Source organism: Hyla sarda, chromosome 9 (genome assembly GCF_029499605.1).
Source record: "Hyla sarda isolate aHylSar1 chromosome 9, aHylSar1.hap1, whole genome shotgun sequence".
Taxonomy (NCBI): Eukaryota; Metazoa; Chordata; class Amphibia; order Anura; family Hylidae; genus Hyla; species Hyla sarda.
In genome coordinates, this window is record NC_079197.1 from 32,497,183 (window position 1) to 32,514,540 (window position 17,358).

Here is a 17,358-nt window from a genome sequence, read left to right on the forward strand (position 1 = left end):
GATTGGGATCCAGCGGGACCTGATATAAACTTATAGGTGTGGCCGGTTTTTAGTCTTGTGTGAGAAGCCACATACAGTGGGTCTTGCAAAAGCACGCACAGTCCTGCGAACCTCTGAAATGGCAGGAGGCTTATGAAATGGTACAAGGGGGTGATGAAATAGCACAAGGGGGGCTATTTCTAAAATCTGTGACTAAATATTTGCGAGAATGGGTGGGATTGGACACACATGTTGCTGGTGTGGAACACATACCTTGCAGGAGCAGGCAGTAATGGGCAGAAATTTAGTAAGAGCAGAGTTTAGAAAACAGTCCCACACAGGGCACTGGCTGGGCTCATATACAGTGGAATTGTGCCTGACACACAGATTATTACTGAATTACTGCAATCTTTATAATATGGTTTTAAAACGTACAGTTTTCACAAGTGAAAATGCAACGTGCAACTATGCAATGTGAAACTATGGCTAATCTGCGGTAAAATATACATTTTAGATTGTTATAATATTTTTATGACAACTCACCAGACCTGGATGCCAATCTGCTTTTCTAAGCTGCAGTTAGGGGTAAGCATCTTAGAACGTCTACGAGCACTCGAGATTGTAACCATCACAACTCGAAACAGGACAAACGTATTGACCTACAAGGATGAGGAAGGCAAATGCGTTAGACAGCCCAGATTGATATATCCATTCATCAAAAATGAACATATTCAGTGATACCAGTAACCTTTCAGGAACTGTAATACATTATGTATTGACAAGCTGGTAATTCAGGCTCTTAATTGTACAAAGTAGGGATCAATTCACACAGCACTTAACGTGTTCCCAGCTAGCAATGTACAGCATGTCATAAAAGCTGAGCTTGAAAACAGGGACTATGTAGTAAGTTGATGCAGTTTGTGTACTCAAAACACCCACATAAAAGATCAAATGCAAATGAGAAGAGCTTTAACAATTATTTAGCTATGCAACGATGTTGATAAAAACACATTTCAGTACTGTTTACTTTCACTGTATTATATCTCAAAAATTCTTGGTGTTAAATATCTCATAAATGATTAACTATTTGTAGAATCCAAATAAAAATGTAAGGAGTATTCCAGGAATTTTATTTGACCATGCTACAGGGGCTGTAAAGTTAGTGTAGTTCATCAAATAGTGTCTATACCTGTGTGTGATGGTGGTCTCATAATTCTTATGTGATTTTCACCCCAATATTTATTTTTAACAGCATACAAAATTACTGTTGTCTCAGATTTTTCCCAGGTTGCAATGCGGCTGAGACCTGACCTCACTAGTCAGCTGATGACAGGGAGCCTGTCTGCTTCAATGGGTGGAGGGGTCGCTTGGTGGGAGAGAGATCAATCTGCAACTAATGCAATAACTGTAGGCACCCTGATTGAAAACCACAGGTCTTTTGAATGGATGCAGCTCATTTATGTTTCAATGGGTGGGGTGGCTGATGTGTGGGAGGAAGGAAACTGGAATTATGGGACCTGTAGGCAAAAAGGAAAAACTCAAACAGAAAATACAGATCACAAAAAGCTAGCCACAATGTTATGATAATCCTACAACATAGCCATTTAGCCTCAAGACAAGCACAGATCCTTCCTAAGCATGTCCATTACTGTCTGGCAGGTACGTACTAAAATCACCTTATGGTGGATAACCCCTTTAAGGCAGCAAATATTCTGTGTATTTATGAATCCAGCTTCTCATTCACACATCTACGGCTTAAGATTTTAGGAGCTTTAGGTTGCTTTTGTTGAGCTCAAATATTCCTTCTGCCCCTTTTACCACCCTTTATAAAGGGGCAACTTTATTTAATTAAAAAGAATGTCTTTTTAATTATAAAAAAAAACATATGTAGACAATCCAAAAAAGCTTTTTATACACAACCACTTCCAGTAGACTTAAATAGAGTACATTACTGAAGACATTTGCACAATTAATAAAAACTTGTGTAGGCTTAGCCTACATAGTTTACACTTGTCCATGGACAAGGCATGTCTACAGTCTGGACAATAACACAGGAGGAAGAATGACTGGCTTTGTGAATACACATCCATAGACTAATGGAGTGATGCCAACCCCTCCTGATTACCACCTGCTAAGACAATGGTGACACTTCCCATGTACATCTAGATACTGCCCATAATGCAACCCTACTAGGGTATTTAAGAACCTGAGCCAGGAATGTGGCGATACACCTTTTCGGTAGACCAAGTGTGAAGCTGATACTGCAGCCAGCCCCTATTCTGTATGCTGGAAATACCATTGCTCTTAGATCATTGTACATTAGAGCAGAGAGTTCCTTCATAGTCCTACAGCTTAGGGGGTCACTCATCAGGAAGAGGACCAAAAGTTTTGCTGCCTATCTGACCAGTAAGTGAAGTTTACCTGTTTACTATATTTCGTTGTCTTTGGATCTTTCCATACTGGACTGTACCTCACTTCGGTGGACTGTGTTGTTGTTGCTGTTGTAATGACTGCCTGGTCAGGTTGATGTATTGAGGCCATCAGCATAACTGATTATTAATTTAAAAAAAAAAAAAAGTGGGCTCCACCAGGATTGTTTGTCTGCAGAACCCATGAATGGTCTCGGGGACCATGCAGGAAAGAAAGAGAAACACCATCTTTTCATGTTTAACATTATTGGCAGTGTGCAATTGAAGGAAAATACACCATAACAGAAATTAATACTGGACAAACAGTTGTCTATGGCAATTTACAATGTTAGGGCTGATAGGGGCATGACAAAGACAACTTTAGAGAAGTGTCAAAGCAATTCTTCAGACCACATGCCTGGGAGTGCTGCTGTCAATCAATGTCATACTCATGCCGATAGTTGTGTGATCACCATGACACAATTTGCTGATGATATAGAGATTTTGAGTATATATGATGTAAATTCCTTCATTTACCAACATAAAAGGGATTTTATAATTGAAAAAAGATATACAAAAATGTTCCATTAAAATATTTCTGATCGAACTTTGCATGTGTCATGGTACAAAGTTCTAATATGTAATGTTTAAAAACGGGCTCTTTATTTATAATAGCTTCTTGTAATCAACAAAGGTGTTGGTACTCATTCAGTAGCTTCTTCTTAAGTTAAAGCATTCTTAAGATTCAAGGGCAATGACCATGGACCACCTCATTGTACCTTCAAACTCACAATGTTGGAGAGTCCTCTGGTAATTACTGCATTAACAATACCAGGTGAACTGCATTGTTATACAAAGTCCTTTTTTACATTGCTAAAGAATGGCTTTGTATGAAAGCAGGTAGAAATGTAAAAAAATCAAATTATCAGAGGTTTAGCTAATGCTTGGCCAGAATTCAAGAATTACCAATAATTAAATACATAACAGTTATATGCAATTCTTTTAAATGAGTTAAAGGGGTATTCTGGCCTTCTACATCTCATTTCCTATCCGAAGGATAGGGGATAAGATGTCTGTGTCGGGCGCTGCCTCCGAGACGTGACGTCACAGCCATGCCCCCCTTGTGACATCACGCCATGCCATGGGGACGTCCTGTGACGTCTTGAGGGGGCATGGCCGTGACATCACATCTTGGAGGCAGCGCACTGCACAAGAATGTCGGGGTTTGCACCAAGATCACAGGGGTCCCAGCACAGGAACCTTGTAATCAAACATCTTATCCCCTATCCTGTGTATCACATTTTTGTGTGTTTTAGACACTTTTTGTGCCTTGCCTGACAACTAAGCCAGCCTTTCCTTAAGAGAGGGACGGCATAAGATTCAACAACATGCTAGCACATTTTATAGCTATTCTGATGCAAATCAAGCCATCTAATAGGTGGAGTAAAGTCACCCCCCGATCCTGCCCGCTATCTTCCGTAAAAAAATCATCAGTAAACCACAGGTCAAGAAAAACAAGAGCCCTATGGTTCAATGGGGAAAGAAGGAGGAATATGATCACCATACATGTTACCATTATACTGTTACTAACCAAATCCTGTATACTGAAACCAATACTATCAATAATACCAGTATACAAGGAGGAATATTATCACTATACATATTACCATCACACTGTTACTGACCAAATCCTGTATACTGAGACCAATATTACCAGCATGCAAGGAGGAAATATTCCCCCCATACAGTGGCCATATATGTGTAGTGGTAGATATTAGCTCTACACAGGCTCTTCAGACCATATAAGTGATTACATACAGTTACATCAGGTGACATCTTCTCTGATCGGAGTCGTTCACTTTCCTTTTTCTTCTCCATCCAGCCCAGACCGTCATGACTACTTCTTCCTTTCACAACTTGTCTCCACAGAACCTGCCAGACAAACATTATAGGCTCCGCACTTTTCCTGCACCTACAACGCTCCCTACAGTAATAATAGAGTGGCTAGATAAGTGGGTTGGGGAAGAGTAGGTAGGTCTGTCCCCCTCCATTAGATAGTTAGGTCACTCCAGAAGGTAGACAGGTCCCTTCACATATTGTAGTTTCCCTCATTACACAGGTGCCCAGAGTAGGGAGGTACCACCTGTAGGTAGGTCTCCGTTTAGATAGCTGCCCCCTTAGGTATTAATCAGCAGCCCCCTCAGGTAGTAAACAGTAGCCCCCTTAGCTAGTAATAGCCAGCAGCCCCCTTAGGTAGTAATCAGTAGCCTCCATAGGTAGTAATCAGTAGCCCCCTTAGGTAGTAATAGCCAGAATCCCCCTTAGGTATTAATAGTAGTAGCTCCCTTAGGCAGTAATCAGTAGCCCCCTTAGGAAGGAATAAGTAGCCTCCTTAGGTAGAAATAAGTAGCCCCCCCCCTAGGTAGTTATCAGTAGCCCCTTTAGGTAGTTATAAGTAGCCCCCTTAGGTAGGTATAAGTAGCCCCCTTAGGTAGTTATCAGTAGCCCCCCTTAGGTACTTATCAGTAGCCCCCCTTAGGTAGTTAACTGTAGCCCCCTTAGGTAGGTATAAGTAGCCCCCTTAGGTAGTTATAAGTAGCCCTTTTAAGTAGAAATAAGCAGCCCCCTTAGGTAGGAATAAGTAGCCCCCTTAGGTAGTTATCAGTAGCCCCCCTTAGGTAGTTATCAGTAGCCCCCCTTAGGTAGTTAACAGTAGCCCCCTTAGGTAGGAATAAGTAGCCCCCTTAGGTAGTTAACAGTAGCCCCCTTAGGTAGGAATAATTAGCCCCCTTAGGTAGTTATCAGTAGCCCCCCTTAGGTAGTTATCAGTAGCCCCCTTAGGTAGGAATAAGTAGCCCCCTTAGGTAGGAATAGAAAAAAAAACATTTACCTGTCTCCCGCACGGTCCATGGCCTTTTCTCTTCTGTCTTCTTCTCCGGTCTGTGCTTCAACGCATGATGATGTCATTTATGTAACAGAGTGCAGAGGACTGAAGAACAGGCCTTTTGTTGGCACCTGCATTATGTCGGTGGGCCACAAGAGTGATAGACAGGGCGAGGAACCAATGGCTCTTCACTCTGTCAATCAGCCGAGCCTGAGCGCCGCATTGAACGATAGGCACGTCTGTAAGACGCGCTCATAGTTTAATGCATTCTGGACCAGCAAAGGAAGCAGGAGTCCACTGTGTAAACAGCGCCCCCCCCCCCCCCTTCTGTGCTGCGGCAGCTGCAGGCCATGCAGGACCCCGGGAACCTTACTGGCTGTACCCCCTGATGGTGGCCCTGAGTAAAGTTAGACAAAAGGGTTTAACCCCTTAATGGCATCTGTTATTTTAGTGACAACATAAACCAAGCTCCGGAGATGGTGGGTGCCAGGTGCTATCAGCAACTGGCTTTGTCAATTTCTGACATGAAGGATCATGCCGATGTCAGTCAGTTAGCATCTTAAATGCCACGATCAATAGCGATCATAGCATTTCAAATACTAAATCACAGATACCAATTAGCAACCCCATAACACAGTTGTGGGGTGCTGATCAGTTACCATGGTCCCAAAAGCCTTCTTAAGGCACCTGTGCATGCCATGCAGATTTGTTGGTATAAGCTACTTACCTAATTGCTTTTAAAAGTCCCCTTGGCCCTCCCAACTTGACTTAAAAAGTCCACAAAAAACTTTAATTTGACTATAAATAACAATATATAAAGTACATCCCCTAACTAAAATATTAAAAAATCAAATTAAACTTTTCAAAAAAAAAAAAAAAAAAAAGCTAAAGTTGCTGAGGTAATAAAAAAATCCCATCTACCCATATTGATGAATAGAAACTACAACTATGAACTATGAATAAAAACTACAGATTACAGTGTGAAAAATGATCCCTCATGTAGTTTCATATACAGAAAAAAAACAAAGTTTTAACTTTTTTAAAGTAGTAAAAGAAAACAAAAGCTATATAAATTGGGTATCCTTGTAATTGGACTCATCCACAGAATATAGGCAAATAGAGGAAATTTAAAGAATTTTCTGAATTAAGAAAGTTGGTTAAAAATAACATAAAATAACATATAGGCCCATTAGGTACCTGATAAATCACCCGGCATTTCAGCACCATCACACTAGTGGGCCCAACTTTTGTCTACTGTGCTTCCGTAATGACGTTCCTATATATAAAATGTGTCTGCTGCAGCCAATTACTGGTATTAGTGGTGTATAACACAAGACCCTTGAGGCCAGTGAATGACTGCAGCGGTAATGAGGGTATATGGGCAGGTTATTGCTGTAGCCTAGTAAGAAAGGATTAGCAGCACCACCCAGAGCTGGAACGGTCAATTGTTTTTTTTTGACCACATCATGCCCATTCACCATCACTTGTCATAAAGCACCATTTTTTCATTCCAGCACAGCTATATCCATGTATTTTATTACTCCTAACTTGACCATGTGATCACCAGTCTGACTCTCACAAAGTTACCATGCTTAATGTGTCACAGGATGTCAGTCCTGCTAACTGGAGAATGACATCATCACCTATTAGAATCCATACTGCTAGCTCCATGACCCCTTAGCACCTAAATATGTATGGCCCGGCTATCTATAGTAGCTATACAACTCCCCTGAGGTTGTGTTCATACATTGTGATTTTTTCTAACTCCAGCCCTAGCATCCAGAAGCGTATCTATAGCTTCTGGGTCCTAATGCAAAATCTGCAACAGGGCCGCATGTGCCATTTAGGCGGTCTTTCATGGGGAAGATATGCCTTGGGGCCCCCTTAAGCACCAGAGCCCCCATGTGACTGCTACCTCTGCATATCCTTTAGTTATGCCCCTGATAGCAGCATAATTAGATGACCAGGTGCAGTGACCAAACTCCACACCCTTAGCCATTTTATGGTAAATATTGGCTGTATTACAGAATCACTTCAGTGTGGAGTTACAAACCAACATGGAGCTAAAATTATTCTATAAGAGTCACTGCTGCACTAAAAAAATCCTGGAGTGCTAATTTAAAAAACAAACAGTCTATGGCATGATCGGCTGAATTCAGCCAATTTTCTACTTTGACTTTTTTTTCTAAACCACGATTACCTACCATTTCCATTGTATGAAAAATACTGTAAGACTTTGACCGACACATTGTGGCCAATAAATGTCCCATATGTATGTCAGTAAATTCGATTCGTCACGAACTTCTCGGCTCGGCAGTTGATGATTTATCCTGCATAGATTAGTTCAGCTTTCAGGTAATCAGGTGGGCTGGAAAAGGTGGATACAGTCCTAGGAGACTCTTTCCTAGGAATGTATCCACCTTTTCCAGCCCACCAGAGCAGCTGAAAGCTGAACTAATTTACCCAGGATAAGTCATCAACTGCCGAGCCAAGAAGTTCGTGACGAATCCAATTTACTGTAAGTTCGCTCATCTCGAATGTCAATCTATAGGGTGACAATTATCGGGTATGAGAAGGATGCTCAACAAGCACTGGATTTGGTTCTTACTAGGATGGCAGTGCCATGAACCATCATCAGGCAGGGACTCCATTTTGTTCTTGGGGTGGGCCCCATTCTTATCTGCCTAGAATTTTACAGTAATGCATAACACAGGTGGTAAAAAAGAAAGACAGTGAGACAAAAAACGACCACAAAAAAGAAAAAAGACACACACACAAATAAGACAAAATTGGTAAATGGCTTTAGCAGATGCTTTCTTATTTTAAAAAAGAGACATTCACTTCACCAATGACTTTCTGCTTTCATTGTAAACTTTTCAATTCAATTTAACGGAACAAAACACAAGAACACATATGGTTCTTTCCTAAAGGCGAAACATTTTTTTTTTGTTCTGCCAGAACAAAGAGAACAAATGTAAACTCTGAGGAGCGCTAATTTGGAGATTTTCTGTAAAAATAAGCAATTAACATAAATGGAAATTATGAATAGTTTGTTTGCTTTATTTTACACAGTTCATTCCTGTAGTATTTTACAAAGTTGTACATCTTGACATTGCTGAAAATAGAAGGTATAAAAGGTATACTGACTAAATACACAAACATACCGTTAGTATGAAGAGAACGGGTCCAACAAAGGCCCAGATGATATCACTATGAACGTTCAGCCAGCAGTGAGCATCTGCCAGATACTTATTAAAGGAGGTAGCCAAGGTCACGCTTACAATAATGACTGGCAGGCCTATGAAAAGAGAAGGGAAATCCATTGAGAACACAGAATTATCCTTTTTAGCATTTCGTATAAAAATATAAACACAACATTGAGTGAAACAATAATGAATTGGTAAGATAACTGATATTTAAAGCAAATATATCGTCTGAATATAATGCTTTACACAGCAAAAAAAAAAAAAATTGTGGCACTTGGCCAATAGAAGCAATAAATACAGCAAATTTACAGTTATGCGTCCACTGTATCCCCCCTATCAATTATTGACAGACTGCCGACTGTCCACCGCAGCCTGACACCAGTCACCAGTAGCCAAACAGAACACACTTCTTAATGCTGCATTGGCCAATAGAAGAATGTATCTGTAATATAGTGTCTTAAAGGGGTTATCCAGGAAAAAAAACGTATGTTTTATATATCAACTGGCTCCAGAAAGTTAAACAGATTTGTAAATTACTTATATTAAAAAAATATTAATCCTTCCAGTACTTATGAGCTGCTGAAGTTGAGTTGTTCTTTTCTATTTAGGTGCTCTCTGATGACACGTGTCTCGGGAACGGCCCAGTTTAGAAGCAAATCCCCATAGCAAACCTCTTCTACTCTGTGCAATTCCCGAGACAAGCAGAGATGTCAGCAGAGAGCCCTGTTGCCAGACAGACAACAACAACTCAACTTCAGCAGCTGATAATTATTGAAAGGATTAAGATTTTTTTAATAGAAGTAATTTACAAATCTGTTTAACTTTCTGGAGCCAGTTGATATAAGAAAAAAAGTTTTTTCCTGGAATACCCCTTTAACATGGGGAAGCATATTCAGATGACAGATCTTTATAGTGGACTTGTTAGCAGCTGAACAGAGGTACAAATAATGCCATGACTACATAGGGTTATTCATCATGATTCTAAGCATATAATTATTATTTACATAGTCCTTTCAAGCACTGAGATAAAAGCCTTTTTTGTCAACATGTAAATAGGGGTTAAGTGCCCAAGGGGCGTTTCCCAGCACGGCAAGAACTCAAGAACCCAGCACATCGTCCAATTCATTGCCTTTTTGCCCACTTGCATATGCCTACTCCATTTGATTAGCAACCACTAGGCTTATTTACCACATGTGGGTGAGGAATCAAAGATGGATTGGCTAACCCTGGGCCTTGATATGCTGTAGAATGCCTCCAGGGCACTTGAGACTCACTTGCGTATTAAGAAGGCTTATACCTTTGCGCTGAGAAGAGGCAGATAAAACTAGGGAGATAAAAAGTTATGCCCACGCAATGAGGCAAGAGCAAAAGTAATTCCCCAGGCCAGCTTGGGATGGTAGTACTTCAAGCAACAATATTGGTGTCAACGGCAGCCTGCATGGAAACTGACCCCGGAGATTTACCTGTGGCACACTTGACTTAAAATAAGGAAGCTGTACAGATGTGCAGTTGTAACATATGTAAGTCCTTTGGTAATTTTTTTTTCCCTCGGTGCAAAACCACATACAGTGTCTGGCTGAGACACTGGGAGATGGAAGAACAAGACCAGAGAGCAATGGAGTTTAACCGATAACTTTGCAAAGTAGTATTAAATAATCCATATACATGGACGTGGAGTTCATTTACTGCTTTTGCAATGTAAATAAAACAGCAACAGGTGATGGGGTTAGTGCAGAGTTATCTTGTGAAAATCAGTAGGGTGTTCTTAGTTCATTCCAGAGAGGTTTAGGTCCCTGAAGTAATGAGAAACACACACCAGTTGGCTCCCGGAGGTAAGAAAAGGTCAAAGTGGTGCACTAGGGTTTGGTCCTTTACTAAACCTTACCCTCTCAGGACTAGAAGTGACTGCAATTTGTCTTGAAGGCTGCAGAAGGAAATCTCCCCCAGGCCAGGCAATAACTTGTACACAAGGTGTCTTAATGAGTTCCTTGCAAGAACCAGAATGGGACCTATGTATCCACGGGTAGTCTTTAGCAACTAACTTGTTCTTTCTCTACTTATATTCTCAATCTACTCCTTCTCTTTTTTTCTATGTTACATACTCAATCAGCTTAATTAAAGGGTATTCCAGGATTTTTTTTTTTATTTGACTATTATACAGGGGCTGTGAAGTTAGTGTAGTTCAAAATATAGTGTCTGTACCTGTGTGTGACGGTTTTCTCACAATTCTTATGTGATTTTCACTCCAATATTTATTTTTACCAGCATACAAAATGACTGTTGTGTCAGGAGTTTTCCCAGGTTGCAATGCGGCCAAGACCTGACTCACTAGTCAGCTGATGACAGGGAGCCTGTCTGCTTCAATGGGTGAAGGGATCGCTTGGTGGGAGAGAGATCAATCTGCAACTAATGCAACAGCTGTAGGCAACCTGATTGAAAACCACAGGTCTTTTGAATGGATGCAGCTCATTTATGTTTCAATGGGTGGGATGGCTGATGTGTGGGAGGGAGGAAAATGGAATTGTGGGATTTGTAGTAAAAAAAAAAAAAAGAAAGGTCAAACAGGAAATAGCATCTCACAAAACGCTAGCCACAGTGTTATGGTAATCTCACAACATAGCCATTTAGCCCCAAGATAAGCGCAGAGCCTTCCTAAGCATGTCCATTACTGTCTGCCAGATACGTACTAAAATCACCTCATGGTGGATAACCTCTTTAACAAGGGTTTGATAGTTTGCTAGAATCTACTCTTTTTTACTCAGGAGCCCTGAATCTTAACTCGCTGGTTTTAGCCAGTTTACGAAGTAACTAAATGTGTGTGCGTGCATGTGTGAAAAGCTTTCTCAAACTTGTCACCATCCGTATGCATTAGCAGCATGAAAAAATATAGTATTAGGCTTCGTTTCCACTTTTTTGCAAAAACAACCTTTTGTTGAGACTTAGGCATTTTCATAAGGAAAATCTTGATGTTTTCCTCCCGTAGAAGTCTATGGGAGTGAAAAAAAATATATAAGAAAAACACCATGTGGGTTTTAATTTTGGCATTTTTGCAGGCAATTTTTTTTTTTTTTTTTTGGACCATAGCAATCCCAAAAAGCAATCCCTTTTTTTAAAAAAAGAAAAAAAAATTGTAGGGTACCTTTAAAAAAATAAAATAAAAAAAAGATACAGTAGTGATGGAGAAAATTGTATTTAACAAAATTTATATTTTTATGATTACATTTTTATTATTTTTTAAACAGGGATCAATTTATGTGGGAAGGCAGGGAACTAAAAATGTTAAATGTAAAAATAATATTTTTTAAATAAATTTTGTTAAACTTTTTATTAGTAATGTATTTTTAATAATGTGTTTAACAGTGTGAGTGAGTGTGTGTTTTTAACTTTTTTCACTTTTATTTTCTTAATTTTTTATGTTTTTAAGTAGTACTACTACTCCCAGCATGGAACAGACTGTAGTGGTACCAGAGCTGTAGTTGCCATGAGGTGACTGAGGCAGTCGCCTCAGGCACAGCTGCAACCTCTGAAGTGACGCAGATGTGCTACCCCCTTTTTTTTTCTCTTGCACGGCCGCTGCGGTGTGCGGGTTGCCTCGGCAGCTGCAGCCTCTGTAAAGGGGGCACAGACGTGCACCCCCTTTTAGTTTTTTACCTCGTTGACAGTCTGAGGTGTGTAGTCCTTTAAGAGTACCGCAGTTGTTTGTTGGTAGTATAACGAAGCATCATGTCATTGATGACGTGCAACGTGGTCCCAGCTACAGAGTGGAGAATGCAGTGGGTGAGATGAGCATGCGCCTGACGTCAGTCTGCCTCATCACCTCCTGTGAGTAGTACAGCATCTATATTACTTGTCAAACGGTCACCGGAAGTTGGTTGACAGGTGCCACGCCCCCTTAGTCCCAAATCCCAACAATTCTGGTGGTGTTTGACAGGTACCACGCCCCCTGCCCCACGTGTCCTAACTATGTCCATATGCTGGCCCCAGCTCTCCCAAGACCCCTACCTCTAACATCTGACGTCATGCTGCTATGGCAACTACGTCCCAGCCCCCTCCCCAGCTTATCACACACACACATATATTCACATTAACTATCAGGAAAATACAGAGCCCATAGATTGCTTATGTAGTTATGAGCACCCTTTATATCACATTTTCATTTATACCAAAGTAAATCAGTCATTGACAGCCACACATTATACCGCATAGCAATTTACAATAGGATTTTTACTATGCGGTAGATTAAACAATACTAACACTAATTCACAGACACACCACTTTCGGCAGTCAAGAAGGCCTCTTTTATCTCGGTAAGGGGTACAAAGTGTTAAAGGAATACTTCAACAAGTCAGGCTTTTACGCTAGTGTAGGCGAAGTTGTAAAGGCGGTCAACGATCAAATAGATAACTTGAAGATATCAAGCGAAAACTTTAAACTACGTTATGATACTGTAAAGAGGGCCCGAAAAAAATGTGCTCACAGGCTTATGCAATGTATAAGCATCTTGCAGTTGTAACGTTGAAATTAGCTCGGTTTTATTTATTCCGTATTTCTTAACTGCAAGGTATAGTTTCTCAATCCCTGCGAAACTAGCCAGTGAACAAGCCTTGAAATCATGCAGTATTTTTTCCGTTCGGGCGCGCACCATGTCTGCTAAAGTAATAACATATTTCATTTGCGGCTTCTATATAAGTAGTGGATCGTGTATAGCATATGTTTTATACAGTCTTAATACAATGTTAACTATTCATTTAATATAACAGGCTCTGAATGAGGTTGTGGCTTGTGAATATTCATCAGTGGGAATGTGTCACAGTCCCTCCGCCGACCTGTGGTGCGTGGACATGCCTCCACAGCTGTTTCGGCAAATATATATATATATATATATATATATATATATATATTTATAGTATACAAAAAAAGAGGATTGCAGCAGCACATTGGTCAAAAAATTGAGGCTCTTAGCGCACTTTTTGATCAAAACGTGTCCCCCATCCACCACGAGGAGGTGGCCTCATTTAGGATGGGACCCTAACACAAATTCTGAGCCTAACGCTCAACTATCCACTCACCTCTGCTGGGCATATAGCCTCTGACTGGGTGACTTGCTGGATCCATTTAAAACTCCACCTGTGAAAACGGGGGAAGGATGCACAGCTAAAGAGGGTGCCATTTCCCCCTGAACTGTACATACAAGAAAAAAGAAAGATAGCCAGCACAACAGCCTAATACACGGGTGCACACTGCCATGGCAGATACAGGGGGACACGTTTTGATCAAAAAGTGCGCTAAGAGCCTCAATTTTTTGACCAATATGTGCTGCTGCAATCCTCTTTTTTTGTATACTCTGTATCTGCCATGGCAGTGTGCACCCGTGTATTAGGTTGTTGTGCTGGCTATCTTTCTTTTTTCTTGTTTGTACAATTCAGGGGGAAATGGCACCATCTTTAGCTGTGCACCCCTCCCCTGTTTTCACAGATGGAGTTTTAAATGGATCCAGCATGTCACCCAGTCAGAGGCTATATGCCCAGCAGAGGTGAGTGGATAGTTGAGCGTTAGGCTCAGAATTTGTGCTAGGGTCCCATCCTAAATGAGGCCACCTCCTCGTGGTGGATGGGGGACACGTTTTGATCAAAAAGTGCGCTAAGAGCCTACATTTTTTGACCGATGTGTGCTGCTGCAATCCTCTTTTTTTGTATACTCTGTATCTGCCATGGCAGTGTGCATCCGTGTATTAGGCTGTTGTGCTGGCTATCTTTCTTTTTTCTTGTTTGTACAATTCAGGGGGAAATGGCACCCTCTTTAGCTGTGCACCCCTCCCCCGTTTTCACAGATGGAGTTTTAAATGGATCCAGCATGTCACCCAGTCAGAGGCTATATGCACAGCAGAGGTGAGTGGATAGTTGAGCGTTAGGCTCAGAATTTGTGCTAGGGTCCCATCCTAAATGAGGCCACCTCCCCGTGGTGGATGGGGGACACGTTTTGATCAAAAAGTGCGCTAAGAGCCTAAATTTTTTGACCGATGTGTGCTGCTGCAATCCTCTTTTTTTGTATACTCTGTATCTGCCATGGCAGTGTGCACCCGTGTATTAGGCTGTTGTGCTGGCTATCTTTCTTTTTTCTTGTATGTATATATTATATATATATATATATATATATATATATATATATACATATATATGCTTAAAGTTACAAGGTAAAATCCTCATACTGGCAACAGCAACACAGAGAACCACTACCTCCACAAAGCTCTATCTTTGAACAAAACGTGAGTAGTTTTTCTCTATTTACTCTTTCTAGCCATTTTGTAATTGTATGCCGGAGCTGTGTGCTTTTATGCTTTTTTATTACCGTATATACTCGAGTATAAGCCGACCCGAGTATAAGCCGAGACCCCTAATTTCAACCCAAAATCCCAGGAAAAGTTATTGACTCGAGTATAAGCCTAGGGTGGGAAATACCTCATCCCCCCTGTCACCATCCAGACCCGTCATTAACATCCTCATAATCATCCCCTTGTCATCATCCCACACATCCCCCCTTCATCATCCCCTTATCATCCCACACATCCCCCCTTCATCATCCCCTTGTCATCATCCCACACATCCCCCCTTCATCATCTCCTTGTCATCATCCCACACATCCCCCCTTCATCATCCCCTTATCATCCCCCCTTCATCATCCCCTTATCATCGCACACATCCCCCCTTCATCATCCCCTTATCATCCCACACATCCCCCCTTCATCATCCCCTTATCATCATCCCACACATCCCCCCTTCATCATCCCCTTGTCATCATCCCACACATCCCCCTTTCATCATCCCCTTATCATCCCCCCTTCATCATCCCCTTATCATCCCACACATCCCCCCTTCATCATTCCCTTATCATCCCGCACATCCCCCCTTCATCATCCCCTTATCATCCCACACCCCCCCTTCATCATCCCCACCCCCCTTCATCATCCCCACACCCCCCCTTCATCATCCTCTTCTCATCATTCGCCCTCAGTGGTCTTCAACCTGCGGACCTCCAGAGGTTTCAAAACTACAACTCCCAGCAAGCCCGGGCAGCCATCGGCTGTCCAGGCTTGCTGGGAGTTGTAGTTTTGAAACCTCCGGAGGTCCGCAGGTTGAAGACCACTGCGGCCTTCAACATCATCCAGCCCCCCTCTCACCCCCTTTAGTTCTGAGTACTCACCTCCGCTCGGCGCTGGTCCCGTCCTGCAGGGCTGTCCGGAGAGGAGGTGGTCCGGTGGGGAGGTGGTCCGGGCTGCTATCTTCACCGGGGGCGCCTCTTCTCCGCGCTTCCGGCCCGGAATAGAGGTGTTGCCTTGACAATGACGCAGGAGTACGTTGGCAATGAACGCACCTCTGCGTCGTTGTCACGGCAACGTGACTATTCTGAGGCCAGGCCTGAAGCGCTTAGAAGAGGCCTCCCCGGTGAAGATAGCAGCCCGGAACCAGTATCCCACCGGACCACCTCCTCACCGGACAGTCCTGCAGGACCGGACCAGCGCCGAGCGGAGGTGAGTACTCAGAACTAAAGGGGGTGAGAGGGGGCTGGATGATGTTGAAGGCCGCAGTGGTCTTCAACCTGCGGACCTCCGGAGGTTTCAAAACTACAACTCCCAGCAAGCCCGGACAGCCGATGGCTGCCCGGGCTTGCTGGGAGTTGTAGTTTTGAAACCTCTGGAGGTCCGCAGGTTGAAGACCACTGCGGGTGGGGGAGTTCACTCGAGTATAAGCCGAGGGGGGTGTTTTCAGCACGAAAAATCGTGCTGAAAAACTCGGCTTATACTCGAGTATATACGGTAGTAATTTTATCTAGTTTTTGGAGGGGGCATATAGTTATTAATCTTGTATTTTGTGCCTTACTTGGTTAACATAAATGGCGAATTGCTTGGGTGTAGGTTTTTTGCGCCTCCTTTGTTATGTGTATGAATTTGTGTATATATATATATATATATATATATATATATATTCGTATATCAAGTAGTTATTATAATTCTGTTTCAACAGCGTGGGTTGAAGTTTTGTATCTGTTGTATGCCATGAATGGTTTATCCATTATGGTTTATGCTTTTTTTATTAGTAATTTTATCTAGTTTTTCGAGGGGCTTATAGTTATACATTTTGTATTTTACTTGGTTAATATAAATGGTAAATTGCTTAGGTGTATTTTTTTAGGTCTCCTTTGTTATATGTATGAATGTGTATATTGTAGGCAAATATATATATATATATATATATATATATATATATATAGTCGTATATAAAGTAGTTATTATAATTATGTTTCAACACCGCTGGTTAAAGTTGTATCTGTTGTATGCCACGAATGGTTTAGCCATTATTATGTTTGTCTATATATCACTGTCAGCATTAATTATAATTTTACATTTGCACGGTTTTAAGTCCGCGCTAGTTTGCCTGTTAATTTCAAATTTTGTATGTCCTATTATGTTCCCTGCAAAACATCTAGCTCTGCTTCCTTTCCCTAGCCTGTTTTCTAGCGGTCTGTGTAATGAATTTGAACAAACAAAATATGTATTTTACACTAATTTTTATTTATTTTTATTCATAGATGGCCCATCAAACCAGGCTTGAGGCTGTAAATGATTTTGATAACCTTGATAGCTTAGGTAAATAGCTGCTATTTTCATGTTTTTCAAAGAAGTGGCATAAAGCTATAAGGAAGCTGAGTGATAAGAACCTGCCCATGAAGAAAAAGAGAATCAAACTGTTGGCTTCATAGGTCCGCTGTTGGGGTTTGCAATTCCATTAATAACGAGCCTGATTTTTAACAACTAATGGAGCATACAGAGAAAATGTACTTGGTGCCCAACCATGAACTCAACAAGATAAATCATGCCATTACA

General features: G+C 41.5%; 1 protein-coding gene across 1 annotated transcript in view; it reads right to left on the reverse strand.

Annotated features, from left to right (window-relative positions):
• Nucleotides 1-17,358, reverse strand: part of ADGRD2 (adhesion G protein-coupled receptor D2) — a 199,284-nt gene that overhangs the window by 97,779 nt on the left and 84,147 nt on the right. Inside the window, exons 17-18 of the mRNA XM_056539057.1 lie at nucleotides 8,436-8,569; nucleotides 523-638 (exon numbers count right to left, since the gene is read on the reverse strand). Coding sequence (XP_056395032.1) covers nucleotides 523-638; nucleotides 8,436-8,569 — 250 coding nt within the window. The remainder of the gene's footprint in view (nucleotides 1-522; nucleotides 639-8,435; nucleotides 8,570-17,358) is intronic.